Raw genomic sequence first — 23,464 nt, 5'->3', positions numbered from 1 at the left:
TAAAGGGGGCGGGGGACGATGACGACGACGACGACATTATTATAAGTTTATAACAGGGCCACGCAGGGGCATTATTTGTTTATAAGGCAGTATTAAAACTTCATGAAAGGACCAAAAGTACTTTATAAAAGGGGAGAACTTGGGGGAATTACTTTTTTAGAGGCCATTCAGGAGTATTATTACTTGTAAAAAGGCACCCATGGAACATTATTACATTGTTATTGCTTTGGAGGTAAAAAGAGGGCATTATTTCTAGGGGCACACAAAAGGACAAGAGGGACAAGAGGCATTATTAGTTTGTAAGGGGCACTACCATGGGTATTATTTTGTATGAGCACAAACAGGACATTATTGTGTGGGAGCCCGATTTGGCACTATTATTGTGAAGCACTATCACTGTTTGGGGAACAAAAGATGGATCTTTTGAATGGAAGTTTCCACTTGGCACTATTACTTTCAGTTGAACAGACTGTGTGGCAATGTTTTTTGGGGTGGTAATTATAGTTATAACACTTATTTTTGAAGTACATTACTCTGGGTACTGTGCCACATGGCAGGTACAGCAATAGGGACGGTAACCAGCACAGAATTGTTAATAGCAGCAGGATGGGGAGTTCGTATAGGCTGTTAAAATTTAGAGACAATGCTGGAAAACCAAGGAGCCCAAACTGTCTGTGCTGAAAACATTGCAGATGCAAGTCATGACTGGAGGAAGTTATCATGGCGGTCTGGACAGGATGAGAAACACAGGAAACATTAGATGACATCTCCTGTGATCACTGAATAACATAAAACAGTAATCACTTATACAGACTGCAGAGCCCCTAGGCAGAACTGGTATTTAGCGTTAAATGGTCACTGCATGGTGGTGGTAATGGTTTTTGTATAGTGTTTTAATTTAGTAATAGTATGGTGGCGATTACTCAGTAGTCATGACATGGCAGTATATGGTCAAAGTACTGTGATATTGGCAGTACTGACTTTGTATAGTGTGTTTCGTTCAGTAACAGTAGACAGGTAATATTTAATTTAATGTGTGCATCTAACAATAAAAATGTTATATGGTAATTACACATGTATGTAAATGTTTTTTTTTGTGAGGTGGAGGAATAAGGGGGCAGGATGGAATAGCTATTGCCCAATCGCCCCCAAAAAACTGTCAATCAGTAGGGTATAAGTATCACAAAATGGTACCATTAAAATATAACTCCTTCCACAAAAGACAAGCTCTCACATAGCTATGCCTAAGGGAAAAAAAATGAAGAAGATGGGACCATCAGACCGCTTCATCCAGATTGCCAAAAATAGGACACGTCCTTAACCCCTTTGAGACGAGCCTATTTTATAGTTTAAGGACCAAGTAAGTGATTGTTGTCGCGGCTTTGTCACAGCCATAACTCACTGACATAGCAGTATGAGGGCTTCTTTTCAGGACAAGTTGTACTTGTTAATAGGGTCTATTAGGTTGAGTTACATGGCGTACACGGAGGCCTTTGTCAGGTTTCCGGCTGCCATGGGAATCCATTGGTAACTTGTGATCACGCTACGAGGTGAGGATATCTAACAGAAAGGGCCCCCTACTTCCCCCCATCTTCTCCTTACATGGTGCAGTTGCTATTGATTGTGACATGTAAAGGGTTAAACTGCCAGGATCTGATGTTTCTCTGCTACTGGCTGTTACAGCAGGACTCTGGCTGTCAGTAGTCATCCAAGCCACTGCCTTAAAAAGATGTACCGTATATACCGGCGTATAAGGCGACGGGGCGTATAAGACGACCCCCCAACTGTCACCTTATACGCCGGTATTCAGTGGAGAAAAAAAAAAAAAATTTATTACTCACCTCCCCCGGCGTCCTGTCGCGCTCCGGCAGGATGTCGCTCGCTCCGGCAGGCTGTCGCTCGCTCCTCGTCCCCGCCGCAGCATAGCTTTCTGAATGTGGGGCTTGAAATCCCCGCTTCCAGAAAGCTAATACACACGCCGGCAGCCATGACATCATTGAATGGCTGTGATTGGCTAAAGCACACGTGGCTTCAGCCAATCACACTATTCAATGACATCATTGAATGGGTGTGATTGCTAACACGTGCGCCTTCAGCCAATCACAGCCATTCAATGATGTCATTGAATAGTGTGATTGGCTGAAGCCACGTGTGCTTTAGCCAATCACAGCCATTCAATGCTGTCATGGCTGCCGGCGTGTGTATTAGCTTTCTGGAAGCGGGGATTTCAAGCCCCGCATTCAGAAAGCTATGCTGCGGCGGGGACGAGGAGCGAGCGACAGCCTGCCGGAGCGAGCGACATCCTGCCGGAGCGCGACAGGACGCCGTGGGAGGTGAGTAATAAAATTTTTTTTTTTTACACTTTTTTTTTTTTGTATTACCGGCGCATAAGACGACCCCCGACTGCAGAGCAGATTTTTCGGGGTTCAAAAGTCGTCTTATACGCCGGTATATACGGTATGTGCAAATTATAAGCCTATTAGTGAGGTCATTAAAAAGGCATATTCACTAAGGGGTTAAAGCAGATCTGCTTTAAACAAGAAATCTTACTTCCTAGGAAGTCAATCACATTACTGATTAATGTTCAAAAAGACATTAGAAGAGTGTAAAGGTATATTTCATAGAAAGGATTTCTCTTTCAAGATTTATTGGTATAGTTAAATTGGCACACTCACCGCTTTTAAGAGTTCTTCATCAAGTTCTTGAAGTTTGTCCGAGGAGCCTTCAAGTTGTTGGAGTTCTAACTTAATGTTTTTTAGGTCTGCTTGCTTTTTACTTTGCATAGTAATTTTCAGCTCAATGATCCGTTCAAGTCCCGTCTTCTTGTCTCTAATTTCATCTATTTGTCTCTGCTTCATCGCTTCCTTATCTGAAAATTCTTTCTACAAATGTAGAAAGAAAAAGCATCAGCATGTCATAGAGAAAAGTTTGCAGTTGATGTCTAACAGGGTTTCAGATACAATATTGTATGCTTTGAAGAAGTTATCAAATAGGGCTCTCATTTTCATAAAGAACACATCTGCTGGTATTTTCCTGACACAGAAAGAACGGAATCATTACCATTATTTGCTTAAGATCTGCTTCATCCTTTTCTTGTCTCTCTTTGATCAGTCTTTGGAAGCTGGTTGTCTGTCTGTTGTTAAACGGCGTACGCTCAAATCCATCAAATTCTAACTGTGCCGCCAAGGCTTTTATAAGAGAGTCTCTGGTTCTGATATGCTGTTGATGCTGGTCAGCCTCCATCTGTAGACGTCCTGAATGAATTAATAAGTATAGATGTAATCAATCCAAACATTAACACTAAATATAAAAACAAAGAAGCATCACTGAAGAAAACCAAAGGGAATTAATGACTTCAAGGGGACAACCCTGCAACATTTTTCAAAGAACATATTTTTTACCCATAACTTTTTTACTGCTTGAAAGGTGTCGTCCAAAAGAACAATTTTATCTACAAAGGGCTCTCCTGTGGATGAAACAAAGTTTATACTCCCTTCACTCTGCAGAAAACTTCAGCAGCACCCCTCATCACCATTGCGCTTCTTGTGCCACCCTGGTGGTTTATATACGTAATGGCCATTGTGTTGTCCATTTGAACACAGATCGGATGACTGTCCAGAATCCGGGACCAATGGGCTAGAAACGGGCAGATGGCTCGAAGTTCCAGTACACTGATGTGGAGGGACAATTTCGGGTTGGTCCACGGTCACTGCACTGACAAGCTGCTGAGGATCCCACACAGCCTAAAAGCCAGGTGTCTGTCATTATCACTTTTAAGCAAAGGAGGAGGAAGGATCTCCCCTGAGAGGTTGGGTGACTTCAAGCACTAAAGGAGGGAATCATGCACGCGATCTGTTCCAGCTGGATAGGATGGCTCATTGTACTGGGCAAGTGTGGAATTGAACGTACAGATGCGCCTTGAATGCGGCTACCATGAGTCCTAGCACCCGCATGCCATGGCAGATGGAAATTGTAGTACATGACTGCAGAAAGCAGGTGCGCTGCTGCATAACTGAGAGCTTGTCCCTCGGAAGTTGTACCTTCGCCTGAACCCTATCAAAAAATAGGCAGAGAAAGGTGAGCTGATGTGATGGATTGCATACAAAAATTACTTACTTTAGGGCGATTCAGGAGTTTCAGATCTAGGACCAGGTGAACAAATCAGTCTTTTTTGTGACCAAAAAGGTTGGAGTAAAAGCCAGAAATTTTGAAAGAAGGGGCAGGAGCTATGACGCCTTGGTCGAGTAAATCTTGAATGGCTCAAAAAGGTACCTGATATATGGCTGGATCGGATGGTGGGGAAAAAAGCAGGTAAAAACGCTCTGGGGAGCAGAACGAATAGCTATAGCGTACCCCGAAGCGATGATCTTGCGCAACCAAGAGCAAACCACAGGTCCCTGAAAAGCGGAAGACGGCCCCCACCCTGGATAACCGGGGGTGGCGACCGCCCTTCATAGGAGAACTTCACCCACAAACAATGAAACCCTCTTGGTGAAGACGGCAGAAAGGGAGCAGTTTGAAACACAAGCATTTTTGTTTATGTTCCTGAGGGGACAGACATGACTCTGAAGGCCATGGGCTGGAGCGATGAACGGAACGAAAAATTGGGCTGCTGCTTCTTTCTACTATACTGACAAGTGTACCTATACTGCATTGAAGCCTTATGTGAGCAAAAGATACCTAACTGCAACGTATGCACAATGTGGTAGTGACAGGCTGAGAAGCTACAGATGTGCTCTAGCAGTGAGGTGCTGCCAAGGGCAGGTTTTACCCAGATACAGGAGCCTTGAAACAAAGGAGCCGCAGGTAAAATGCCATCCAGAATGAGAGGTGTTAAAAAATGGAGGCAGGACGGATCCCCAGTAGCGGAAATCCCACCACTGGAAGTCTTAGCCAATCATGTGGTGGGAAGGGAATGCCTCCCTCGTGACATGACGAGAGCAGGCCGGAAGGGGCAGCAATCAAAGAAGCACCAGCAGGCTGGAAGGAGTCAACCTAAAGAGCACAGACACACTGGAGTCAACCGAAGTAGGGCAGGCACCAGCAGCGGGCAACACGCCACCTCTTTTTTCATTGGCATTCAGTGTTTCTGATTCAGGGACTACAGGACTATGATGAAGGCTAGGAAGTCCTCCTCTTTCTTACTTTATAATTGTGTGTGTAAGATGTTCTTTCATGGGTGCAAACAACATGACTTTTTCCTTTTACGTTTTTCACCATCTTGCCTTCTATCTTTCCCACAAGAAGAGTTTGACATGGAACTGGGCCTTAGTTCCATAAAAGGTCAGGTATCGGCATTGTTGATTCTTTTTTAACACCCTCTGGCCTGAAAGTCAACCGTCTCTGCCTTTCTACAAGGTGTTGCTCATGCCGCTCCTCCATACCATTCTCCTGTCTTTAATCTGGTACTGAACGTGCAGCCTTTTCTCCTGTAAGATAGCCTATTAAGTAGCTATCACTTCCATCAACATGGTTTCTGAGCTAGCAGCCTTGTCAGCCAAACCTCCGTTCACTGTCTTCCAACAGAACAAGGTGGTCCTACGCCCTCCTTCCTACCTAAGGGGTTATCAGCCTTCCACATGAATGAGGATATTGTTTTGCCTTCTTCTTTCGCTCCATCATGCACACAAGGGAATCCACTTTCGAGAAATTGAGATTTATCTCTCTCAAACGTCTTCTTTCAGGCGCTCTTTTTGTGATTCTGAAAGGCGTTATCTCACGTCAGATCAGGTCTGCAGTGTGGAGGCCTATTGTGCCAAAGGCAGGGAGCTTCCCTTCTGTGTTACTGCACACTGTACTCGAGCAGTGGGTGCGTCTTGGGCGGTACACAACAGCACCTATGCTTTTCAAGAGTGTAAGGCCGCTACGTGGTCTTCTCTGCACACCTTTAAATTCTATTGAGTGCACACTTTTACATCTGTTGACACATCTGTAGGTCAAAGAGTCTTGCAAAGGGCCATGAACTGACCACATTTATGTGTCCCCCAATGCAACGGATGAAGAAATAAGATTTTGGTACTTAGAGTAAAATCTCTCTCTCATTTGATTCATTGGAGCCACAGCACCCACCTAAAGTGTGGTTAAACGTTGTTCACCTATTTACCATGTTCTTAACCTTGCTGGAACGTTTTCCTTGGAGTTGCACATGGTTCTGAGCTCAGTTACATTGTTTAAGGTTTACAGTTTTCTCTTTAACTTTTTAATCTCTTTCTATCCTACTTGCTTGCATACAAACTGGCTAGCTTAGTGTCTGCAGGAGGGATATAGCTGGTAGGAGGAACGAACACTTTTTTTTGCTTAGTGTATGTGACAGTAGCTAACCTATGGTCCTAAGCTGTGTTCCCCATTGAACGAGATGAGAGATTTTAGGGCAAGTACAAAAATCTTATTATACACTGTTTATAGCATTTGTTTCTTTTTTGAAAGACAGAAAACGTGGTATGCCATGTTATTTTCTTCCACAAAAAAGTGTACACAAAATGCAAGGAAGGGCAAACGCAGAGGAACTACATTTGACAAAATTGTAGTACCTAACATTTTAGGTGACTTTCCAGAATAAAGTGTTGTGTGTACACATGAGGAGTAGCACTATTTCTAGCTATTATATGAATTCTATATAGCATTTTTCTCATGGGTTGCTGTGATGTCTCCCATTGAAAATAAAAAGGAACCAACCTTGTTGCACCAACAGTTCTCCCTTCTCTCGGTTAAATCTTTGATACTCTTTAATTGATCTATCAATTTCACGCTGGTAATCATTCATTTTTCGCTCCTTCTCTCTCACAGTCCTCTGGTGATTCTGATACATTTCATTTAGTTCTTCATCACTTCCTTGAAAGACCTAAAATTACAACAGTATACATAATACAATCAATCATACACTACATGAACTATCTGTCAGTCAGTGGAAGTTACCTCGGTGTACATGGGCAGATTATCTGCTCTATGAGGATGACGGGAGTGGTGGTAGGTCAGTAAGGTATTACTTCTTTAATTATTTTAAAGCATTCTCAGAATACAAAAAAAAGAAAAAAAATTCAGGTCGGTAGCTGGAGAACTCCTTTAAAATAGCCCTTTTAGTTATAACCACTGTTAATCATAGGTTATAATGGCCTACGAGCATAGCACACATATGACAATATCTGACCTGGTACTGACAGGTCCTAACTTACTCTTTACAAAGATTTTTGGACCAGATAATAAAAGCCATTAATGCGATTATTCAGTTTTATATAAATAAAAAGTTATTACTGTATGAGAGAGGTTTACACTGTGGCTTATCTGACAAAGGATTGCATGGAATGGGTAAAGAATGTATCAGGTCTGCTTGACCTTTCAAATTCTGAATGTTAACAAGAATATTTTCATTCAATGACAGCATACTCGTACATCTTCTAAGAACTTGAAAATTCAACTATAAGTTGTATCATTTTTCTTTATATAATGATTCCACTTCACTTATAGAAAGAAGAGCGCACATGACTTCAAAGACTGCTTCCCTGAAAAGTGAAACAGGGCGAGAAAGCAACCTCTGGTCTCCTGTCTCTCACAAAAGAAGCATTTAAACCCTTCTGCAAAATAAGAGATTACAAAATGGTCTATGGGACTTGGAGAACAGTTAAATGATGACTAGAGATGAGCAAGCACGCTCGTTTAAGCCTGATGCTCGATTGAGCATTGATCTTTTCGAGTAACTGAGTACTCGACCTAGCGCCATGCAGGGGCGGGGGGGGCCCTCCCTGTCCCTTCCCACCCCCTTCCCCCTCTCCCTCCCCTATTGAGCATGCTCGCTCATCTGTAATGATGACAGGTCCTCTTTAATAGATGAAAGAGTGTAAACCAGAAATAGCTTATTGTAAAACCTTTTCAATTTTCTCCTCCAGATCTTGATTATCTTTTTCCATAGTTCTCTTCCTGCTTTCCAGAGATTGTATGTCATTGTCATACTTCATCACTTTAGAAAGGTTGCGCTGAATGTCAGACAGACGACTCTGAAATGAAAAGAAATCTTTTAAATTGTTTCATTACATTCACCGTACAAAAAACTAGTTTTAGCACATTTTGTAGCGCCTGAACTCTATGTGCAAGGGAGCGAAATAAATCGTAGAGCAATTCGCTGTCACTAAGAAAACGATTTGGCCTCATGTATAAAAACTGTCCCTGACAAACACGCCCTTCTCCGAGACAGTTTTCATGCATGCCCTACAGTTACCTAAAGTAAGGTATAAAGTGCCTACATGGTCTTAAATGGATAAATAACAGTTTTGCGGGCAGGACAATTTGCAAACATTTTGACAGATGAAATCTAAATTTTACAATTAAAACAAACAAAAAAAAAATCTGATTATACTTCATATCAATATATTTTGTCAAAGGCACCAGGTATGCTGTGAAAATGCTACCCAGCACTTCACAATCACAGATACACCTTCATGCAATTTTGCATCAAAATATAAAATTTTGTCAAAATTACATTAAAATCCATGTTTGTGACTAAGGGTGGCTTTACACGAGCACGAGCGTGTGCGTACATAGGTGCGCACCCCTGTACGCACAAAAACACGCGTGTCTGCAGGTGCACGCATTGTCTTCAATGGAGCGTGTGTGATTGGCTGAGTGCCTCAGCCAATCACAAGCAGCTCTTGCAGCTGACAGTGATTTTAAATCCCTGGCTGCTCAAAGAACTGCATTACAGAGCCGGGGACAGCGCAGAAAGGACGCAGCTGAGCCCCGGCAGCTGAAGGAAAGTGAGTATGTGGTGTTTACTATTTTTTTACACTACTTTGCCTTGTTATTCAGGGAAGGGCTTATACCTAAAGCCCTTCCCTGAAAAACAATTACAGGATGCCGGCAGCTGGATCCGCTACCGAAGCTGTCATCTGTGACAGCTGCAGTAGGGAATTCTTTATTCAATGTGGAGATTTAGAATCCCTTTGGCGCATCTGTCAGATCTGTGACAGGTGCAGCAGGGAATTCTTTATTCCCAACAGGGATAAAGAAAACATCTGCCACATGAGGCAGATGTGTTCTTTATCCCTGCGGGGAATTAGAATTCCTTTTCCGCATCTGTCACAGATGTGGCAGATGCAGCAGGGAATTATTTTTCCCCACAGTGATGAAGATAACATCTGCCGCATGCAGCAGATGTGTTCTTCATCCCCGCGGGGGACACGGCAGCGGCGGATAGGTAAGTATATATATATTTTTTTTTTTTTTACACTAAAATGTTGGTTTTTCAGGGAAGAGCTTATACTTAAAGCTCTTCCCTGAAAAACAATTACAGGGTGCCGGCAGATTATTGTCTTCAATGGAGCCGCCGGCAGCAGCCGCGGCTCCATTGAAGACAATGCGCGCATTCCCTATGGTGCACACATGTCCTATCTTTGCAGGCGCACACCTGTAAAGCACAGACATGTGAACACACCATAGGGAATGCATTGCTTGTAATAGACACGTGTTTTTGTGTGCGCGTATGCACGCACAAAAACACGCACGTGTGAACCCACCCTAAGAGTTTGACCCAAGCAGAGCCTAGGATACATAAAACCTGCTAAAAATAAAATATGGAGAGTTGCAAAATTCGTACATGACACTTAGGTGTACAGGCATTTACAATCATATTAACCAGAACTAAATTGACTAAAAATGTCTATAATCCAGATGCTGTCAGAAAGATGAAAAATCTCCTGATTTAGTGCAATGGTTATTAGATGACAGAAACAGGCTTTGATCCTTGCTTTTCATATCACTAAAGGACTATTTAGATAGGACAAATGTCGGGCAAATGATGCCTGACATTCGTCCCCGCAAGTACCCGCTCACAGGCTTTTGCACAGGAGCGGGTATCGTTTCTTGACAGCTGGGCGGCTGCAGGAGATTTCTCTTCTCGCGTTTCCCCCTCTCCATTCACTTAACATAGCGGCTGTTCAGTACTGAACGGCTGCTGTTTACACTGAGCGATCAGCGATTAGCTCATTGTCCATCATTTATGCAGCATAAACGATAAGCGATGTGTTTAACTATGACAGTGCAGTGTAAATAGAAGACGTTCAGTATTGAACGACCACTATGTTAACTGAATGGAGAGGGGCGGGACGGGGGGAGGGGGGGGGGGGTTAAGATGCGATAACTTTCTGTGACAAGGTATCACAGGAGAGGGAGAAAGACAAGACATAAAGCTTTTCATGCTGCTCCCCAGTGCTGCACCTAAAATATTGGCCTTCAAATGATACTAGGTCCAAGATATCGGGCTATATACTATATACTATATACTACTAGGATTTAGCTCTAATATTCTAGCTATGGCAAACATTTAAAGTCATTATGTATTACATAGGTCTGTGGCAGTGAATGAGTAAGGCCACTATCACATAGGTGTTGTTTTACAACGCTGTACTGAGCCTCCATTGATTTCAATGGGGCTTCTCAAATGAGTAGTTTAGTGTGGCGTTCCATTTTAGTGTGTTGCAGCACTTTTTAACGCACTACATCACACATTGCAATGATGGGCTGCATTAAAAACACTGTTGAATGCGTTTAAAAACGCTGTTTTAAGACGCTGCGTTTAAACCGGTGGTGTTTTTACATACACCTGTGTAAGAGTGGCCTTAGAGGGGTTACACAGAATTAGAAAAATAGGTCTGATTTCTTCCAGTTAAAAAAAACACAATCTGTGTATAAGCACAGCGTCAATTTTTTGAAAGAATTCAGCCACGTTTTTCTCGTCCTTTACAATCCCTTCAATTCCAAAAGTTATTATAATCCCTCTTGTCATATTTGCTGTACATAGCATCTCTTCTTTGCAGTCAATGTTTGTTTAGGCTTCTGCCCAAATCCTTCATTTCATCTCCGAGTATGGCAAGTGTTGTTACCTAAGCCATTTTATCTTCCATTGCAAATTTATTCTGTAGACTAAAAGTTTCTGCAGTTAGCGTTTGATATACCGGTTAGACAGCTTGGACAATGTAGGAGATATAACAAAACTAATGCAAAAGAAAGGTACAGAATTTCATCATCTCATGAACACCACAAACGGTACCTTGAGAGGCTCAAGTTGATTCTCAATAGACTTCACATTTTCTCTGGAAGCCGCCAACTGTGTTTCTTTACTGTGAAGGTGGTCCCGGATTTCCTGGGCTTTCTCCTTGTTTTGTTTAAGATATTTAAGTTCTGCTTGACATTCTTTTACACGTTGGGCCTGCTTCAATCTTACTTGCCTCAAAGTCTCTAGGGCTTTTATGTATCTAAAAAGCAAAATAAATTATTGTTATAGGTTAATGTTAGGATATGCCATTATATTAACCTCCTAGCCTATATTGAGAATTGGGGTATGCTACAGTTGCCTGCACAGTGGAGTTCCTGGTTATCCCCTGTGCAAATTGTGAAGGGGCGACGACACTAAACTGGCACTGCGGCCACTTCATTTCAAGGATCAGAAAGGGGGCCAGCAATCGGATCCTCACTGATCAAAAACTAATGACATGGCCTAGCAATATCTTGTACTTATAAGGGTCCTCTCACACATGAATGTGGCACAGCGCCACGACCTTATGTTCATTTTCAGCAGCAACTCCCTGTGGCCGACAGCGTGTTCAAGCACACCCATCATTGTGATGGGTGATTAGAGGTGCTAACGGCCAAAGATAGAGCAGGCAGAGATCAAAATTCGCAGCACTGGAAAGCGCAGTCATCGAACGCATGTCTACGAGGTCCTATTGATTTTGATTGGAGTGTTATACCGTGATTACCGCGGGGTTCAAAATGCAGCATTATTCGCAGTAAAAACTGCCTGTGTTAGGGAGGCCTAAGAGTATGAAATTCATTTTAAAAATGTATTAGATTTGACTGATCAGCTCTTGCTGATGCAATCACATCTTAGGCCTCCTGTCCACGGGCGATATTTTACTGCATTAACCGCAGCGATAATCCACACGCGGGTAACACAATGAACACTTTCCATAGGATAACTATGGAAAGTGCAGCCCAATAAACACGAGCGGAGAATCACAGTGATTTTCCGCTCGTGTGTAAAAATCACGGCATGCCACGATGAACTTATATAAGGTTCATCGCGGTGATAAAGTGTTCTCCTGCGGCGGTATATCACAACGCCTGTTGACAGGCGGACTTACTGTAAGTCACAAAAGGTATCTGCATTTTGTCACTTCCATAGCAAATCCCAAAACAGGCAATGAAAAACATTTATGCTTACAATCATGGCTAACGATGTATCCAGGAGTATACAGCACTGATTAGGCCTAAATTAATAGATCCATTTATTTGCATCGTGCAATGACCTTGATGGTTTAAGCCATTTCTTTAGTCGCCTTGATGGGTTAAGCAATTTCTTAATTTAACACATGGCCGCATAAAATGTACAACGTAATGTGACAATGTTTACAAGGAAGCATTAATCTACATGCACTGAAAACCTAAATATAATCTCAGGCAGTTTTTAGATCTGTGGATTTAAAGATGACACAACATTAACTATTTACCTAGTTGCAGAAAATATCTCATCAAACTTTATCTTTAGCTGCCTCCCTTCACTTAAAGGCCAGTTAGAATCCTCCTGGTGACAGAATATGACGTTGTTCAGTACAGCAGTGGACACTCCTAAGGCACTTATCATCTCTTTGTCCATTTCTGCACACTTTGTACTCAGGCTTACTTTTTCACCATGCCTATCAGCAAAGAGAAATGGTTAGCAGCACATAAAATACAAGACGTTTTCTTGCCAAAATCTAAACAAGAAGAAGTCATCAGAACCATAAGCTTAGGGATTTGTCCTCATACAAGGAATCGAGAAGCCTTTCAAAAAGTGTAAGACCAGGCTAACACGGCCGTAAGCGGAATCCACTTGCGAATGCCAGAGGCGGATTCCAGCTGTGAGCCCGGTCATGATCCTGCATGTGGCAGCAAAATTGTACTGTGCATGAGCGTGTGCTCAAGCAGGTGATCATGCGCAGTACACCTTTTTTTGCTTTACATTTTGCATGCCATCGCATAGCAATGACACGAATACCCACAGCCCAGACGCAATTTAACTGCATATGAGCTGCAGGTATATCCGCGACCATAGAGAACAATGGGCTCTATATCACAGATATCCGAGGTAGAATAGAACATGCTGCGTTCCATTTTCCATGAGCGGATTAAACAATCCCGACATGCTAATATGGACGGAACTGAGTAATTCAATGCATTTGATTGATCTGCATTAATGCTTGCAGAATCCGCAATTAGGATGCGGTTGTGTGAGACCGGCCTATTGTAGGTCAGTGCATTCTGTAGCAGCTGCATGTAGCTCTGTCATCACTTTGCTGGACAGGTTACTGAAGTGTTTACATAAATGATAAAATATTGCAACAAATCTGCAGGCTTTGAATAGTTGAATAATTAAACTTTGCAAACTATTGAATGATTCAGACTACTGGATGTTCGTAACATCTAATATAAACATGATTTTCGGGACAACGTCTCTAAGGGCCCTTTTATACAGACCGATAAATTGTTCAGATTCCCACATCCATGAAATGCATGCTCGACTGAATGATGAACAAGAATTTGTTTGCTTCTTGTTCTTCGTTCAGTTTCTACATGCAGAAAACTGAATGACAGATCGGCCTGTGGAAACAGACAGTCGCTCACTTATGAACGACTGCCTGCTAACTGCGAATGGAGACGGGTGTGCAGGAGCGATCCCCGACCCCCTCCACCTCCACCTCCATTCAAGTCAGCGACGATCGTTCCTGTGTAAAAGTACAGGATCTATTATCGCTGGGATGACCAGTCTGGCATCTGAATCCGACAAGTCATCCCATGTAAAAGAGCCCCAAGTCTCCTACCGCATGAAAGTCTCCTACCACATGAACTTCTGCTTTACCAAAGGATTAGAGATGCATCTCTTTCACTTTCAGCACTTTTGATTCTGCATTTGTACTTTTTATTATGCAATCCCACACAAAAATTTAACTTGGCACTTGTTCATATAATTTTCTGACCAGTGGATAATTTAAGAAAAGAAACAAAAGTCAGCTTACTTCATTCTCGTGATCACTCCTTCCAGTGTTTTAAATTCAGTCTTTTTCCCTTTTTGTGTGCACACCATGGATCTCTGAACAGCTACAATTTCTCCATTTACATCGCGAAGCTGTAAACGAATCTGGGCTCTGACATCTGTTTCATGAGCAACCTAAAAAAACGAGGAAACAAATACAATTCAAATTAAATTACAAAAGCACATCTAAATATGATTAGGAAGTCTGATGTCTAGGCTCTAACTGATGAAAATTCTTCCCTCTGTGGGGTTTGACTATTCTATAGAGTTCTTTTTATTCAAGAATCAGTGCTAGTTTGAGATCACAGACCACAATATTACATTCCACAATATGCATCTTGTTAAATCAAGTCTTAAGTTCCAAAATACATAACACGTTCCCTTCACCTGTTTAGCAAGTACCAGTTACCCCGGTTTAGGTTCTCAAGTGCTCAGGCTGACCGTGAGTCAAAGGGCTTAACAAGCAACAACAAAGGAGAAAGGCACGCTCCATAAAAACTAGAGATGAGCGAGCACGCTCGTTTAAGGATGATACTCGAGCGAGCATCAGTCTTCTCGAGTAACTGATTACTCGTCCGAGCAAATGCGGGAAGGGGGTAAGGGGCAGCGGGAGTGAAAGAAGGGAGAGTTGCGGCGGTAGGCTATGCTGGCCTCTCTCCGCTTGCATCATGCAGAGACTCCGCTGTCTCACCTTTGTGTATAGGGAGACAGCCGTCACTCTAGAAGATGAGGGCAAAGAGAGGCAGAAAATGCTTATAAATTACCTTGGGATCATGCACAAAGGTATTCCCTTTTGATCCTGGTGGGAAAAATCCTGTTGTAATATACTTAAGACACTCGATAATGGTCTGAAATGTAATAAGAAAGAATTTGTTATTTACATTTGAATAATATGCTTTTCAGTCAAAATTGTAATTTTTGCACAATGGATTCATTCTGAGATAATTTCCACAAAATTGTTAATTATCTTAATATACTTACAGTCATAATAATGAACCACCTGATATTTAATGTTATTTAAATTGCTGCAGTGTATGTGATTAATAGTTGGTTACTGCGGACAGAAAATCCTTTTTCTGTCCTTATACCCATAACACTTAGACATGCTGGCATAAGACAATGTTATGGTGAATTCACAGAGTTTTAACCACGTTCCAAATTCTGTCCAAATCCCTGAAAACGAGATCGGGACCCCGACCGATCAGCTGGGCGGGCGCATGCTGTCAGCGCCACATATATACAGAGGTTGGAGCAGAAGACCTCTGCATAGTGGCCGGCACTTGTAACTGCAGGCACAGCTTGGTTTGATTTCAATGAGGGCCATGCGTGCAGTTACAAGTTCCAGTGACTATACAGAGTTTGGTGCGAAGACTTCCACTTCTTCCACTCTGACCTCTGTGTATTTGCAGCACTGACAGCATGCTCCGCTTAGCTGATCAGTTGGGGTCCCGAGCGACAGACCCCAGCCGATCAACTATTGATGATCTATCCTGAGGATAAGTCATCAATAGTATTTCCCATGGAAACCTCAGTTAAAAAGAATAAACTTACATTGTGAAATAACCTTAATCACTGATGACTTATAATTTAAAGTGTCAGTTAGTCAGCATTCGCTGTTATTTAGAAAAGTGACAACTTTCAGTCTGTTACTCAGGAAACTGTGAGAAGCTTCTGAATATGAAATGGAAAATCTCAGCAAAACTGAACCTACTAATCGGTCATTGAGGTTTTGACACTTCAGATGTTTCCTAAACATGACAGGATTATACTTTCTATCTTGCCTGAACTTCCTGGAAGTTGCTTAATGATGGACAGTATTGACAACACCTTAGGAATGCAGGACTGTTGGTCGCTGATGAGAACAAATGGGTCAGGATGACAAAATTATACATTTGAGAATTCCCCTTTAAATAACAAAAACTAGTTGTACTTTGGTCTTTGGTTTTCCGGGCTATTTTTTATTGATGACCTGTACTCAGGATAGGTCATCAATAGTTGATGAGTGTCTGCCACTCGGGACACTGACAAGTCAACTGTTTGGGTGCTGGCTCTCGCCAGCAAAATACTCAGGGTACAGAGCGGAAGCAGATCGTTCCGACCACTACTTAGTGGCCAGGATTGGCAATTACAGGTCATAGATTTTAATGAGAGCTGCGCCTGCAATTACCAATGTTGCGCACTATAAAGGGATTGGAACATCAGCTTTCCCTCCAAACAGTTGATCAGTCGGGGTCTCAAGCGGCGGATCCTAGTCAATCAACTGATGACCTATTCCGAAGATAGGTGATCAATAAAAATTGCCTAGAAAACCCCTTAAAGGACCAAAGAGGATCTTGAATGAATTGTCTGATTTAAAAACATCAATCCTCAAATACCCTATTAAAGGGATTCTCCGGCTGTAAACAATTAATTGCCTATTTAATATCAATAGTAGATTGTAGAGTCTGTCGCCAGGGTTCTCCATGGATAAGCCGTTTTCAGAGCTGTTGGGTTTGTGCACTGAGCTGATTTCCACAGGAAGCAGACAGCTCTGTGCTCATTGCAGTGGCTAGACTTGGTATTGCAGGCTAAGTTCCAAATGAAATGAATGGGAACTCAGCCTGCAATACTAAACATGGCCACTGCAGAAAGAACGAAGCTGTCTGCTTCCAGCGGAAATCAGCCCAGCAGACAGATGAATTATGCAGGTCCCAGATGACAGACCATCGTTGATCTACTATTGATGACCTATGCTAAGGCACCATACACTGTCAGTACTTGAGAGCTTGCTAGCTATCATAACTGTTATTGAAACAGTAGTATTTAACTCTTTGATAAAAGTTCTATTAACACTAATTGACTTATAAGTGTTTTGTTACTGTGCTGCTTTCTTAGTTTGAGTCAGGGAAGCTTCCAATAATTAGCAAGATCCCGGATTCTGACAGTGTATGGCACATGGTGGATTATGGAAAGGTGCTGGGTATGCAGGGATCATACAGACTGGATGTTCATACCAAATTCCTGCTGGGAACAGAATCATCTACATACTGCTATGCAGCGGGATTGTACTGTCATTTTAAGGAGTCTTTTTTATTTTATTGGGGGAGGAGCTACTGGTTTTTCAACTACAACTGTTAGCCTGTTTATGGTGATGGGTCCTCTTTAACTGGAGAGGAGTTCTATCATGTATATTTGTTAAAAACTTTCAATGGGTACCATATAATGCTTCACTTCCCCCTAGGCCCCCTGTCCACGGGCGCTGCGGTATCCTGCGGCAGAGATCGCCGCCCGGGAGCAGGAGCAGCCGCCGAGCTACAGGGGTACTGAACACTTACAGTTTTCCCTGCTCCGTTCGGTCCCACTAAAATTGTTAGAGGGGTGAAGAATGTTATAACTTGTTTATCTTTATCTTCTACTCCGAAGCTCCTCACACCCAGGATGCTCATCTTCTCTATTTTAGACATCTTGATAAAGTTGACGCTCTTCAAAGCCCTGCGGGAAAAAAAAAACCCATTCAGCAGTGTATTTACTGCATACTACAGCATACAGACCATCATCAGCTTACAGTTACAGACACCAGAAGATATAAATCTCATGGAACCTACATTGTGGGTGAGAAGTAGGTCAAGCCATCATTTTAGTGGCAACCTACAGCCTTATGCTGCCACTTCTAGCCAGTGATTGTGAAACAACATAAAAAAGTAGATTCAAAGTGAAATTGATAGTTCCAAGCCATTTTTTCATTATCATTTTTTTATCCCCACCCTTCAAGAGCCGTAACATTTTTATTTTTCTATCAATGGGTCTATGCGAGGGCTTACTTTTTGTGGGGCAAGCGGTAGTTTCTACTGGTAGGATTATGGGGTAGATACCACTTTTTGAACACTTTTTATTCCTTTTTTATTTTTTTTAGTTGAAAACAGGTAACTCAACAAGTCCAGGGATGTAAGAGTTAGGCCAAGCTCACATGGGCGGATTTGAATTGCATACTCCGCAATACGCGGGCAATGAAGGATATGAACGTTCGCCCGTTTGCTTAGTGTGGAATCCACTTGGACGGCCTCTAATCAAGTGTTCCGTCACCCATATGCAATTAACATTGCGTATGAGGGGTGGAAATGCTCACTACTTCATAGGAAAATATACACAAAATCCGGAATGCCGGCTGGAGTGGAGAGATCTTTCTTCCGTGCGGATGATACTCTGTGCATATGCGTACATCTGCCCGGAAAACCGCTCACATCCACGATCATTTGCAACTACTTTCTGTGACCGCAGGTCTTCCCCTACAGAAATCCTCATGCGGAATCCGACCCGTTCGTATGAGGCCGGCCTTATACTTACCTTTCCCGTCGCTCCTCCGTGTCACCACTGAAAGCCGTCGCTTAATGTAGTCTAATTTTATGATAGGCGGACTACTTAGCAGCACCGCTCAATGCACTGCAGCGGCTGATTCCAGTGCTCACCTTGGGGCGGGAAGGGGGGGGGGATGAACGAATGATATGGGGGGGGGGGATTATAACTTTTACATCTTAGGACTCATTTTCAACTCAGCTTAGCCTATAGGGCTAAACATACGTGACAAGTTCTCTAAGTTTTGTCACAAATGGGGAAATATCCAGTTTTTCTCTGGTCTTTCACTTTATACTGTGTCGTCGATAAAAATCTATTTCATTTACTCCACCAAGCATGTGTTGACAAATAGTAGATTTTCGTGTGGATCTGCACCAAAATTTGCGGAACATTTTGCGCTGTGGATTTTGGTGCGGATCTGTAGCGGATTTCACCGTATCAATTGAAGAGTTGAAGTCCACTGCTGATCTGCATTAAAATCAACACCAGCAGAATATCCACAGCAAATCCACCACATGTAAGAAGAACCTAAAGGTGCATTTACACGCAAAGATGATCACTCAAATCATGGCTTTTGAGCGATCATTTTGCATAAACAACTAATGGGTACTAATGACTATTAGTACGGATTAGCAGCATGTGAGCCACTAAGAGCTGAATTTTTTAAGAGGACCGCCCGCTGTTATCTGAATAAACTTCATTTGTTCTGCCACGAGGCTGACAGCTGAGACAATGTAATCAGATGTTATCAGCACTTCCTGGGCAGAGCACAGCATGTGGTCCTTCTTATCAGCTGTTCTGCTGAAGGATGGATTTCATGCCAAACTGAGATCCGTGGTTCGTCAGAAAAGTGAAAGATGGGCACATTTACATGCAACGATTATTGCTCAAAAGATGGCTTTTGAGGAAATTTTGAGCAATAATCGTTGAGTCTAAATGGGCGTTAATGCCTAGTGCCCACGGCCGTGACGGGCTAAGCAAGCGGAATTCCACAGCGGAGTCTGTCACGGCGCCACTCCAGAGACCCCATACTCACCTCCGGATCCGCTGCCCGATGTCCAGCATCCTGTGCCGGCGCGCATGCGCAGTACAGTGTCCTCTGATCAGCTAATTCCCAGAGCCACTGGACGCCAGAACTAGAATAGCTCCATGGATTCTCCTGTCAAAAGTGCAGTACCAAGTTGTGCAGCGTTTTTGGCAGCGCTGCGCATTAATTTCAATGGGCAGCACAGGGCTGAAAACGGCCAAAAATAGAACAGGCAACGCTGTGAAAGCGCAGCATTGAAGACGCTTGTGTGAGCAGCCCCGCTGAAATGAATGGGAGCGTTGTACAGCGCTAAAAAAGCGGCGCTAAACGCTGTACAAAAATGCCTGTGTAACGGAGACCTTAGTCCCGCTATGCGGCCATGATTATTTCAATGGTTTCCTTGTCATTAGCAGTCTTCTTGCCCGTTAATACTACATGCGAGAAAGATAGGGCAGAACTTATATTCCTGCTGTTTTTCTCAAACTGGCGCATTATGGCACGGAGGTGGAATGACCTGAGAAAAAAAAAAACCATTAGCGATTATGCTTCACGGCCGGGAGCGCAGCGGCGCAGACGCCCAGAATACAGATCCAATACATTAAACTGGTATATTTAGGCGTGCATACTTCATGGGCAAAAAAACCCAAAAGCGCGGCATCATCTGCTTTAGCTCGTATCACGGACCTAAATTGCCCATGAAATTATATGGGAGTGTAAAAAAAAATGCTGTGAAAGTGGATGTTTTATGCAGTCACTGCATTTTTAAGGCCCGTTTCACAGGAGCTACAAAATTGCACGATTTTGTAGGGATGCGACATCTCCCCAAAACGCAGGTATTTGAAGCCCATGGTCTCCGATGGGTTCCCTCACATGAGATGTTTTGTAGCCTGAGAGAACCCACTGGAAACCATGAGCTTCATGTACATGCGTGTTGTAGCGATGTGCGTGATGTGCGCATTTGAAAAACGCAGTGAAGATGGATGCAATACGAGTATAAAAATACAAATACCGTATATACTCGAGTATAAGCCGAGTTTTTCAACTCAAAAAAATGTTCTGAAAGAGCCCCCCTCGGCTTATACTCCAGAGAGGTGAAAAAAAACCCCGCAATCCTCGCCTCCCAGCCGGCGTCTGTGCCCCCGATGCAATGCTCTGCCTGGCGGTGCGACAAGCTGCTTCAGACTTCTCCCCGCTGTCATCTCTCTGGCTTGGTTTTCAATTCCCCCGCCGTCAGCGCTGTGTGAGGAAGCATTATGATTGGATCGAACGCCAGCCAATTACAGCTGGCGTTTGATTGTTCACAGCCATTCAGTGAATGACATCACTGAATGGCTGTGATTGGTTTATCGAGCGCCGGCTGTGATTCGCTGGTGCTCGATCCAATCACAGCGCTTACTTACACAGTGCTGACGGCGGGGGAATTTAAAGCAGAGCAGGAAGATGACAGCAGGGAGAAGTCTGAAGCGGCTTGCCGCACCGCCGTGGACACAGATGCCGGCTGGGAGGTGAGTATTGCGTTTTTTTTTACCTAGTGTATACTTGCGTATAGCTCGACTTATACTCCAGTCAATACGCTTTACCAGTTTTCTGTGGTACAACTTATTGACTCGGCTTATACTGGAGTATATACGGTACACACCAAAACCACACGATGAAACAATGTGTATTTCACTGGACACAGTTACATACACCGGCCTTAATCCCACAGCGGTGTACGGAACTGCGCCATTTCAGACCTGCAATGGCTCTGGGAACAAGCGGATTGATGCGTGTCGGACCCCAGCCTATGGCCGCCTGCAGACGGCCGGGTCAGATCCCGCTGTGAGGATGCGGTCCCGTGCCCCTGCAGAGGCCCGCGGCTCACCCGCTCCTGGCGTCTCCTCTCTGCGCTGTGTTCCTACTGACACTTCTGTGTGGGTATCTGTGAGATCCGCACAGAAATAGAACATGCCGCGATTTGTTTTCCGCGTGAGATTTCACGCGGACAAATTGCAGCTGTCTGCAGAGGATTGCGTTATCTAATGCAATCCTATGGCAGCGGCCACAAGCGGAAATTCTGCGGGAAATCCCGCCGCGGAATTTCCACCCGTGTGCAGGGGGCCGATCTTTTCTGAGGATAGTCCCACCAGCGTGACGACATCCGAGCGGGACCACTATAGAAAAACCGTTATTCCTCCATTAATAATTAGCAGCGTTTAGACGGCGGCCTCGTCAGGAGGGCGTTCAAGCAAAATGCATGTATTTCTGTAAAAGAAAAAACATATTATTAAACGGCATGCGACGTATTATTAAATCACGTCGGCATAACAGGACGCAACAGACCGCTGATATGGGGATTCCCATGTGTTATTACTAAGCCCGAGAACAGATACGGCAGGACCAGGCGCCACGCTTTCCCCCCTCATACCGCCACGCACTGACGCAGAGTTTGAATATTGAAATAAAACTTTTTAAACCCCCGATTCATGGGCGAATACACTGAACGTATCAGCGCACGCCCCGGGGGTTATTGCCTTAGCCTACCAACACATTTGCCGTGTGGGCACAGCTCGCATGAGGCACCACAGGGGCAGATGCAGTGGCCCAGCTGCTGCAGAACATCACTGAGAGGGGAAGTCAGCGATCTGACATATTACTATCCTATGGCTGCTTATACTCCACACACAGACTGTATACACTGAGCCCTGTTACAGGGACCACCCGGCTGCTGCAGAACCTCTTTGCAGAGTGGCTGTATACATGCTGTGTAAGACACGTGGGCCACCATAATACAACAGCAGCTGTTCTGCTTTCCCGCCATTTCCTGTCACGGGGCCTCGGCGGCCGGCGAGCGTACCTCGTGCTAGTCCCCCGTTATCTGCCCCGGTAACAGTGCTGTACCGGCTGCTGCCCCGCAGTGCTGAGCTCTTCCGTGGTCTCCCCTCCGCCGGCCTCCTCGCTGGGAGCCAATGGCAGAGCCGTCCGGGTAGCGGCGGGGATAGTGCGCCGCCTCCTCCTCCCGCCGCCGTCACTGTGGCTCAGACGTAGCAGTCACCCGGCCGCAGGACGGGACTGCCGGTGACGAGAGACGATGGCCGGTCTCTGCGTTATGGCTGGGCTTTACGGGGGACTGATAAGACGTCCGTCAGACGTATAATGGCGGACATGGGGGCAAGTTAAAAAAAAAGGTCCCATTGACGTGCATTAAATAAAGTACAGCCCAGTGTGTGGGAGCGCTGAGTTAGTTTTTTCTGAGCCCAGTTGTATTTCTCTGTGGTGCCATATAATGTACGGGAGGAGTTATTAAACCTCCTGCGGCTGGCCATCCGCGGGCGAGGGCTCCTTGTGAGACCCGCTGCAATAATTCACACTCGGCGCTCGCAGGACGCACTTTCCATAGATAACTATGGAGAGCAGCCTACTGCGCACGAGCGGGAAATTAGAGCGATTTCCCGTTCACGTGATTAAAATCGCAGCGTGCCACAATTCTCCGCGTTGAGCCTATCATTATGGCCGGCCTCACACGCAGTGGAGCCCGTCACGGCGCCTCCGCCCCTCCCCCCCCCAGAGACCCCAATACTTACCTACGGATCCGGCGTCCTACGTCCTGCATGACGCTTCGGTACGCATGCGCAATAGAGCACGACGCGCCAGCCGTGTCATATGACACGCCCACAGTGTCACATGACGCGGCTGGCGGTAGGCGGGGAAGCGGTTTCACGCTATCTTCCGCTGTGCTACAGTGGAAGATAGCGTGACGGATGGCTTCCCTTGACTGCAATGGAAGCCGTCTGCACGTACACCCGCGGCAAATAGAGCATGCCACGGGTGAGGACGGGAGATTTCACGGTGCGGAATTCCGCACCGTAAGCATTGTGCTATTAGGTTCAATGCAACCTAATAGCTGCGGGCAATGCAGCGGATTTCCCGGCGGAAATCCGTCCGTGGGAAGGGGCCCTAATATAGGCTCATCGCGGAGACCTTTTAGTGCTCCCCCGCACATGCGCAGTGGAGGTTTTTGTGTTTTTTTTTAACTCCTGCTTTCCTGCGGAATCTGCAGTCCGTCC

At 44.3% G+C, this 23,464-nt stretch overlaps 1 protein-coding gene across 1 annotated transcript in view; it reads right to left on the bottom strand.

Moving 5' to 3' along the window:
- RAD50 (RAD50 double strand break repair protein) overlaps nt 1–22,354 on the bottom strand; it is a 97,393-nt gene extending 75,039 nt beyond the window's left edge. Inside the window, exons 1-10 of the mRNA XM_066591148.1 lie at nt 22,255–22,354; nt 17,374–17,530; nt 14,824–14,907; nt 14,043–14,194; nt 12,498–12,683; nt 11,039–11,243; nt 7,863–7,991; nt 6,676–6,841; nt 3,061–3,254; nt 2,676–2,882 (exon numbers count right to left, since the gene is read on the bottom strand). Coding sequence (XP_066447245.1) covers nt 2,676–2,882; nt 3,061–3,254; nt 6,676–6,841; nt 7,863–7,991; nt 11,039–11,243; nt 12,498–12,683; nt 14,043–14,194; nt 14,824–14,907; nt 17,374–17,502 — 1,452 coding nt within the window. The 5' untranslated portion in view covers nt 17,503–17,530; nt 22,255–22,354. The remainder of the gene's footprint in view (nt 1–2,675; nt 2,883–3,060; nt 3,255–6,675; nt 6,842–7,862; nt 7,992–11,038; nt 11,244–12,497; nt 12,684–14,042; nt 14,195–14,823; nt 14,908–17,373; nt 17,531–22,254) is intronic.
- Between the last annotated feature and the right edge of the window lie 1,110 nt (nt 22,355–23,464).

This window comes from Eleutherodactylus coqui, chromosome 2 (assembly GCF_035609145.1).
Source record: "Eleutherodactylus coqui strain aEleCoq1 chromosome 2, aEleCoq1.hap1, whole genome shotgun sequence".
Lineage (NCBI taxonomy): Eukaryota > Metazoa > Chordata > Amphibia > Anura > Eleutherodactylidae > Eleutherodactylus > Eleutherodactylus coqui.
Note: the sequence above shows the minus strand (reverse complement) of the source record. Positions and strands in the feature narration are given on the sequence as shown.